General features: G+C 41.1%; 1 protein-coding gene across 4 annotated transcripts in view; it reads left to right on the top strand.

Moving 5' to 3' along the window:
- Positions 1–9,674, top strand: part of PCDH11X (protocadherin 11 X-linked) — a 751,002-nt gene that overhangs the window by 177,427 nt on the left and 563,901 nt on the right. Inside the window, exon 5 of one of the 4 annotated variants that reach the window (XM_080990484.1) lies at positions 2,223–6,840. The exons of the other annotated variants lie outside the window; for them this stretch is intronic. Within the exon in view, the coding sequence (XP_080846610.1) occupies positions 2,223–2,228 (6 nt within the window). The 3' untranslated portion in view covers positions 2,229–6,840. Of the gene's footprint in view, positions 1–2,222; positions 6,841–9,674 lie in introns of those variants that run through there. 4 annotated transcript variants of the gene reach the window in all.

Raw genomic sequence — 9,674 nt, 5'->3', positions numbered from 1 at the left:
AGTCTTATCTAGATTGAGCTTTAGTTCTTTAGCTCTCATCCAGTCCATTACTGAGGCAGGGCAACCAATAGCTGCTGCAGGTACTCAGAGATATACCAGTACACTTCTTCCATCCTCCCTCAACCTGAGGAGTTTGTGGCAGCTTAATGATGAGTAAATCTACCTTATTCGGAGACTGGTGTGGCATACCCTCCAAATGTCCTGATTTTCCAGGGACAGTGCCAGAATTGTGAAAGCCATTCCGGCACGTGTGCTGTGTCCCACTAGTGTGGTAGTGATGGCGCTTACCCTTTTTCCAATAGGAAATGCTTTGTGGTGGGGGGGGGGCAAAAAATGGAGGTCAAGGAGGTTCAGTTGGGGGGGTGAGAAGTGTCCCCATTTTCATCTGAGGAATGTTGGAGGGTCTGATGTTGTCCCAACACTATATAGGATAGATTGTCTGCATCTAAGCTGAATGCAGTTCTGAGCCTGGCCCTCCTCTGAAGTTGCCACTTACTATTTCTTGGCATTAAAATCCAAGCAAATTAGTAAAAAGAGGAAGAAAAATATTTAAGGTTTATTTAAGAGTGTTTGTGGCACACCCTTCCTACATAACTACAGTACTCAGGGTGACTCAGTTCAAGCTGGAAAACATTTTAAAGTCGAGAGTTCACTAGCTTTTTCTGTTCTGTACCTCTTAATATATGCGACCAGTAAGTGTGTGTGCCTTTGGTATCAATTCATTTACGATTTCAGGTAAAGCTGAATTTGCACGTGCAGAACTTCACATGCAGAACTGCTGCTTGAGTTCCCCAGTTTGGTTTTTTGGCATTCCATCAGGCTGTATCCATTCTTATATGGCATGGGTTGCACTGAAAATCAAGCCAGCCAATTTTATATATGCAAACTGGGTCCAAAAGTTAGCATTTTTGCACTGATGCACTTTGGAAAATTTAACTATGCTTGCTGTAGGAACAGGACCTTTGTGTGTTTGACTCCTTTGCCATTACTCTGCATTGATTTTCTCCAGCCCTGCTTTCATGCATACTTTTGACCATTCTTTACTATTGCACTTTACAGTGAGATCATGATGATTTAGTCAGGATATTTTACGTTAATTGCTCTGCTTTGTTTCAGTCTTCTTTCCTCCCATATTCCATCTTTCTCAATATTATTTTCCCACAATATTTTGAACATATGCTATCTTGATATCAGCAATCTAAACAAGTTCTTAAACATGATGACAATACACGGTTGGTGGGTAGGAGGGAGGGACGTGGATGTCGCCTGTTTTTATTTACACAGACCTTCCTCAATTTCAGAGAATTCTAACAAAATGGGGGGGGGGTTAAAATATGTTGCAGTGAGTCCCTTGAGTGCATGACATTTTATAATTATATACATTTACAAGGCCTGAAGCCTGCTGTACCACATATTTTGGCATAAGAGTTGCATTGTATTAAGTAATGTATTTCCACTAAGGGCATGTATGTACTATGATCTTATGTTGATTTAAAGCCATTTGCTAGTCATGTCTTTCCCCAAAGAATCCTGGGAATTGTAGTTTGATGAATGTGTCAAGAGTCCTTTAATGCAATGCTTAGTTAGCACCCCTTCCCTACCCCTTCCACCTTCACAGAATATATAACTAAAGTTTCCAGGGAATGACCCCTTGCAGGCATTGGCTAATGTGTTGCTCCCTTGATATTGAAATGCATCTTTCACCATTCCTGACAGCTGCCCACACTGACTGGGGCCGAGGTCTGGAATTCAGCAACATCTAGAGAGCACCATGCTGGCTACCTAGCAAATCTATCCTTTATATAGATCCTGATATGTCTCTTAGTAGGGCAGCTTGGAGGGATAGCTGTTATATCCAGATAAACCCGAACAGCAAGCATCCTGTAAATCAGGGAGGGGAAATCGGTTGTCATCCTGATATTATAGCAACGCAACTCCCATAATTCCTTACTATTGACCATGCTGGGAGGGACTGATAGGAATTGGTGTCCAACCACATCTGAGTGGGGGGCACAGGTTCCCCAAGCCTGCATCTCCCATATGAATGCTTTAAATCTGAATTGCCTATCTAAATCTAAAAATAGTAAAATCTCCCCAAGCCCCTCCCCATCCCCATGACAGTATTAAGCTAGTTGATAGCTGCCAAGCCAACTTTTAAGGTAGGGTTGGAGATGTGATGATGAAGGCAGGGGCTTTTCTCATGCTGTTTCTCTGTTTGCCAGCTCTGAACGTCTTCGCATCAGCTGTTAAGTACTGAAGTCGTATACACAATGATGTTAAGCCAGCAAACATGGAAATATGGGAATAGCACGAGAAAGCCCTTTGTCCTCTCTCCCTGATTGCTGAAGAATTTTATCGTCTGATCTCCAGAGGGGTTTTCGAAGTGGCGGTGAACTGTTCAAGCTGCCCTACTGAAAGGTATTCAGGGCAAGAACGCTAAGACAGAAAAGGAAAGAAAAGAAAGACAAAGAGAGACTTGAGAACATTGTGCTATAAGTGTTTGATAATGTAGGGTTTTTCCCTAAGGCAAAATAAGTGATATTAACCATCACTGGGTGTGAATGGTGGTAACTGTATAAGATAAATCTTTTTATTCTCTTATGTTGCTGATAGCCACTTTGTCCTTAATGGACTAATGCCCTTAACTTATTTATGCTGAGGATATATGTTGTCCATGCTCCCCTCCCTTATAGCAGGGATGGGGAACCTGTTCCTTTCCAGGTGTTGCTGGACTGCAACTCCCATCAGCCCCACCCAGCATGCCCAGTGGTTAGGGATGGTGGGTTGCATAGTCCAGCAACAGTGGAGGGCCACAGGTTCCCCAATCCCACCTTATGCCTTCTCTCCCATATACATGATGATAAAGGAGCAATAACTTTTAGGCATATACATCCAAAAAAAGAAAGAAAGACAAAGTAAAGTTATCTATACTTCCTGCATTTCTTGGTAAAATGCTTTGTCTCATATGCTCCAGAATGAGAAATTACTGTTGGTTTATTTTTTATTTTCTTGGGTGGGGGGGAGGGGGGTTGTTGTAAGAAATACTTTTTTCCGCTATGCAGGATAGCCAGATATGAGCATTTTACAGTGCTTTGTCGATCTTAAAATGCCAAATGGCTCTTTCCACTGGCTTAACAGGCTATCAGTCCTCAGCATGGTGGAAAGTCAGCTGCTAATGCATTTTCTCCATGACACACATCATGGAGAATGTGAAGGACGATTCCATGTGCAGCAGGGGTAGGAAACATGGGGACCTCCAAATACTGCTGGACTCCAATTCCCATCAGCTCCAGCTAGTAGCATCAATGGTCAAGGATGATGGGAGTTATAGTCCACCACAATGGGTACCCTTGCTCTACATGGAACACCCACCTCCACATGTTGTATCCATGGGGTGGGGGAGAGTTGTATATCTGCTCCTCTATCATAGGTCCACTAGGCCTCCAAGCCTAAACATGTGGAATGGGAAGTAAGTCCCATTGATTTCAATGGGACTTACATCTGAGTAAACATGCATAGGATTGTGCTGCATGTTGTATGAACTGGGCCCAAGAGAGGGTGTACCTCGTACTTGCAATTCCGTATAGATATATGTATAGTATACACTTGTAGCCAGCCTCTCTCATTCTTTTTTTTTATTATTCTAACTGTTAAGCTTTTTGATGAAAGCTTATTTTATATTATGCTGGCTAGCATTTTTAAGAGTACCTACTTAGGCACAATTTAGATGGCACGCCCTTCCCCAATATTTAAGCAAAAGGTCTTGCATTTAGTGTGATTTAAAAAAATAAATAAATCAAAACCTTAACTACCACTAGTACAAATAAATAATAATACTGCTGCCTAGCATTAAAATGGCTGCCTTTTTAGGCAATTTGGCAAGATCACTGAATTTATCTTTGGTTAGCATAAGATGTAACATTTTCATTTTTTGGTTGTTGCTTATTACATGTTTAAAATGTGTACTATGCCTATCACAGTTTGCATTAATGTGTTGCATTAATGTGTTGCATTGTATCATCCTTGGGCAATAATGTAAAAGAATGTACACTTCATGTAACAGTGTTTGGATTGGTGCAGGATTCATTGAGCACAGTCCACCTAGAACTTTGACTGTGGATATCCCACTGAAAAGTAGGATTCTACAAGAGCACAGAAATGGTTCTATTATCTTCAAATGTTTTGAACAATATTCCTACTGGATTGCACTCAGTGCTTTTAAAAAAGGGGGAAGGAGTAAAAAGGAAAAAAAAACTGGATTTTTTTTTGTCGTTGTATGAATGCTAATATAAAATTGGATAGCTAGATGGCAGGGGAAGGGGGAAGAGGTATCTGTCCCAATCAGTGCGCCTAGATAAACAAGAAATTGATCCACGGGAAGCACTTTTGCACAAGAAAAGCAAATGTAGAAGTGCCACGTGCTTCCATATTTTAAACACGTGTCTCTTGAAAAAAAGAAATGCATAAGCTCCATAATTATTTAAATCTTTTATATTTGCCTGGAGCCCACATTGATTTTTCGGACAAGTCAATGCACAGCAAAAGCTGTGTGCTACTCTCAGTCACATTTATTTCTACAACATGTTGAGTGCAGTAATCCTGCCAGAGTTAAGCACTCTTAACACACATTGATTTTAAAAAATAAATGTTAAGAATGTACTCTTTCTTTCATATATTCAGAGTTGAATTTAAAAATAAATAAATAAATAAATTTGTTTACGGCCCAACATCCAAAGAGCCTTGGAAAGTTCGCAGCATAAAAATACAAAATAAGATCATAAAATGCATAATGAAACAAAAACACACCAATAACTCCCCTCCCAAAATCTCATTTAAAAGGCCAGAGAATATTTGATCAGCCAAAGTCCTGAGTATAAAGAAATGCTTTCAGGTGGTGCCTAAAGTTATGTAATGAAGGTGCCTGGCAGACGTTGCTGTGGAGTGCATTCAGCAGATGAGGAGCCACTACAGAAAAGGCCCATTCTCATGTTGCTGCTCTCCAGGCCTCTTGTAGAGGAGGCATCCAAGGGGCTTCAAATGATGATCACAGGGTTTGGGTTTATTCATATGGGGAGAGGCAGTCCTTGAGGTATTGTGGTCCTGAGCCGTTTGTAAGGCTTTATAGGTCAAAACCAGCACTTCAAATCAGACCCAGAAATCAGTTGACTGTCAGTACAGTCAAGCTGGGCTACCAGCTAAAGCTGATGGAAGGCATTCTGTGCCATCAAGGCCACCTGAGCCTCAAGCCAACAGCAAAGGACCCAGAAGTCCCCCCCACCCAAGCTATATACCTGCTCTTTCAGAGGGAATGTAACCCCATCGAGAGCAGGGCAAATCCCATTGATTAAGTCTAGGGACCCACCCACTAACAGTGCCTCACTCTTATCTGGGTTGAGCTCCATTTGTTGGTTCTCATTCAGTCCATTACAGAGGCAAGACAACGCCCAGCATATCCACTGCTACACCTGCAGATGTAAAGGAGAAGAAGAGCTGTGTTTCATCAGCATATTGCTGACAACATACACCAAACCTCTGGCTGACCTCACTCAGTGGTTTCATGTAGTTGTTAAACAGCATAGGTGATAAAATCCCACATTGAAAGCTCTATGGGGCTGAAGAACACTCCCCAAGCATCACCCTCTGGAAACAACCATCTGAGTAGTACCAGAACCACCACAAAGTGGTGGCACCCACCTCTAACTCAGGACAGCCACTCCAGAGGGGTACTATGGTTGATGGTATCAAAAACCTCTGAGAGGTTGAGGTCAATTAATATTTCCCTTGTCTCTCTCCCTACAGAGGTCATCAGGCAGGGCGACCAACACAGTTTCTGTGCCAAAGCCAGGCTTAAACCTCAATTGAAATGGAACTATAAAATCAAAATCAAAAACTATAAAATCCTCCAAGAGTGTATGGATCTAGTCCAACAGTCACTTTTCATTTCAGAATTTACACACCAGTAGACCTGTTTTTAGTCTTTCTTGGGTCCTATTATCTGCACAGTGGTATAGGGCGGTATATAAATTTCATTAATAATAATAATAATAAGAAGTTTCACTTGGCATTTACAATGTTCCATGTGACTTTTCAAGCAAAGAAGGACAAAAAACAACAACAACCCACACACAAATGAATATATTTATTCTGACACAGTCTGCATGGCTTTATTTTGAGATAATTTGCCACCCTAAGACATATTTACTAAGTGTTGTTTTTCGTTTTCTTGGATAATTCTCTTCTAGCAAATTCAATGGGTATTAAAAGTCTCCATCTTTGGCAGGATTGAGCCCATATAAAGGTGCTTCCCCTGGTTCTGATTCTCCAGAGCAAGGGTGGGAAAGTTTTGGCTCTCCTGATATTGCTGAAGTGCAACTTCCATCATACCTGTCACTGATGGGAGTTGTAGTTTGGCAGCATCTGAAGATCCAAAGGTTCTCACTAGCTGCTCCAGGGAAATAAACTGGCAATCCATGGTGGATATTTGAGTTCCCACATGAACATAGCACTGGATGCGGGTGATGGACTTTATGTATGCTTGCATAAAACAACAACACTACAACACAGTATGCTTAACATTTAATTGAAATTTTAAAAGCTATTGAGGATCCATTAAGTAGGCTGCAAAACTGGAAATCTCACATGCTACTGTATATCTGATGTAACTGTACTTTAAACAGGCTTGCAATGTGATCCTACTTTCTCACCTGCCAAACTGTAGATTGTCAAAAAGGACATTTACCTCAAGTTCCCTTCACATGTTTGCTATCTGGCTCTTTTGAAAGGAAATGTTCATTTGGCTCTCTGATCTGTAAAGTATAATAAATCCTATTTATAATGGTATATTGAAATTTATCATTGCATGGTTGGCATCTGTCTGTCTCAAGAGACAATGGTGTGCACCTCCAGGGGTGAAGTCAAACCAATGGAGAGTCACAGCGCCTGCTGTGGCTGCAGAAACTGGTAACTTGCAACTGCTGCCTCCCATGTTGTTTTTGCTGTGTTTGCAGCACCAAAGTGACCTTCCACATTGCACAAGCCTGGGCAGTGTTTATTGAGGTCCTGAGCTGCCCAAATGACATGAGCCCCACCCCGGTCTCACTGATGTCTTCCAAAGAAAAGGAAAGCAATGCATTTGTCGCAGCTTGGCTGCAGGAGGTGTACAAGATGTCATCCAACAGTCTTAAGGATTTCACTCTGGATTTGCATAGGGTTTACTCCTTAGTCTTTTCTTCACCCAAAGATGTCCCACAAGACAGCAGGGAAGCAGTTTAGCATGTTGTGCTAAATATTTCCAAGTGTGGCTATTGGGCCCCCACTGTTGTGAGACACTATTTAATAACTTGGGAAATAGATTTTCTTCTTTTCACCGGAAATATTTCTGTTTCCCCTTTCCTTTTACATTTCCCCCTTCATTTTGTGGTATTGATCATCAAGCTCAGACTTCAAGAATTCTTGGTAGTAGTCAGAACACACAACACAAATTTCATTAAAAACAAAACACTGCATTCAACAACAACAAAGGTTTCTTTAACCCTGTGGTTTATGGCAGCTGTTTGTTTCAAGGCCTGCACTTCCATTGTGTGCGTTGATGACCAGCTTAGACTGCTGGAAGGGTTGGGTTCCATGGACTGATAGGACTGGAGGTGACGGAGAGGCTGAGGTAATGAACAAGGCCAGAGACTATAGTCCAAGTTGAAAACTAGAGCCAGAGCTGCAATTGCTATGGTTTCAGGGTATGGCTGGTAATCAGCAGACTGGGCAAACCAAAGACTCAACTAGGGGACAGGTGCAAAAGACAACAAGCAGGAGAAAATTATAAAACAGAGGCATATTAGGAGGGCAGTCAGTCAAAAAGGACAAATCTGGAACTGTTTTAAAGGGAATGGGGGGATCCTCCCATGTCCAATGACTTTCAGGCACTCATTGCAAAAACGATGTCACTCCTAAGTGGTTTCATTTGTCCTTGGTAGCATCATTGGATGGTGATGTTGAAGCTTGAACTTCCTCCTGTTCCCTCCACTGACTCATGGGTCTGATGGCATATGGAGGAAAGAATTGTACCTGATACTCAGGTTTTTTCATGGGCAATGGCTCCCTCTTGATGTGGAAGAGAATAGGGTGGATGCAGAAGTCCTTTAAGCTGTGGATGTCAATATTGCATTCATTGGTGGAGAACATTCACATCGTTTCAAAAACATGACCACCACTAGATTAATAATCTAGAATGCGTGTGCATTAGTCAAAAGTTCATTCAAAAAAAATGTATATAAGAATTTTGCACTAAAATGCTGGTGGATTTCCACAAGGACTTGAAAAATAATTTGCAAACTGATGTGGAAATATGAATAACTGAATTCAAGACGGGAAAATCAAGAAATGGAGAAAACTGAAACTGACCCATTCTTCTATCTCTTGTTGATCCTTGTGTAGCAATGTTGGTGCATGGGAGGATTGCTTAACACACACTCACACACAATTATTATTTTTTTTGGCATATTCCCCTCACCCAACCCTCTAGTTGTCCTTACTTGGTAGGTGGGGAAAAGGATAAGCACCCTTTTCACCTACTGATTCTCCCAATATAGGAATTATGAAGGAAGCATGTGTTTGAAATCCATTTGTGTCCTTTGTAACATGTAATTCCACCCAGCTATGCATGCTTTTGGAAAAAAATACTGGTGATAGGAGCTCAGAGTGATAACAAATATTATTTTTACACCAAAAACACTCTCCTACATCACTCTGATTCTCCCTTTGCTGGGGTTATTTGTGAATGCATGTCTCCCAGAGCTCAGTTCTTCCAAATATAATCTCAAAAACAGATTTATTGCTCACCTGGATTTGAAGTGAACTAATAGTGCAGGTCAAAAAACAGCACCTAATCTGCAGCTAGTTGAGAGAGCCTGTTGTACGCCCTCCTGTCAGGACTGAGTGTGTTATTAAATTCTGAAGGAATTCTCTCCTGTCTACCACAACACTCCCATGGGGTTCCCCCCTCAAAGGAGCAGTGTAATGTGATGCAGATCTACTCAGAACTAGGTAAATACACATAGGATTTGGGCCTATATAAATTTATTTATGTGTAATATAAGCTATAGTTCGGGGGCAAAGACACACACACACACACACACATTTTCTGTCAAATTGTGACACATAATTTAATGGGTATATCCTGTTGTTGTTTTAGGTAACCTACCAAATACACACACACACACACAATTAATAAGAACAATAGTTTTTATTTATTTATTTTATCTAAATAAAATGAAGGTTGGACTTTGTAAAGCTAGTGATATATTGCACTTATTTTTATTTGCTTTTTGAAAGAAAAGAAAAGGAAAGGAAAGGAAAGAAAGAAAGAAAGATATCCTGAAGACCACTTGTTACCAAACAGGGTTGGGGGAGAAGGAAGCCTCAGGCTATGTTTCCAGTCCTGGTATCTGGCATGTGCCCTTTGTCCCTTCTGCTCCTTCTGCTCTGGGGGGTTTGGAGGGGGCGGTGGTTAAAATGGTTAGCATTTAAAATAAACTCGACTAATTCGCACTTTCTCTAGCAATACATGAATCAAAGCACAGCCATTTTTTAAAAAACACACTTCTCTGAAATTTACAGTGCAGTTCGCTAGCCAAATAATGTATTAAAACACACACTAGGGTATTCTAGGGTAAATTTTG

This window comes from Podarcis pityusensis, assembly GCF_964106645.2.
Source record: "Podarcis pityusensis genome assembly, chromosome: Z".
NCBI classification, from domain to species: Eukaryota; Metazoa; Chordata; class Lepidosauria; order Squamata; family Lacertidae; genus Podarcis; species Podarcis pityusensis.
Note: the sequence above shows the minus strand (reverse complement) of the source record. Positions and strands in the feature narration are given on the sequence as shown.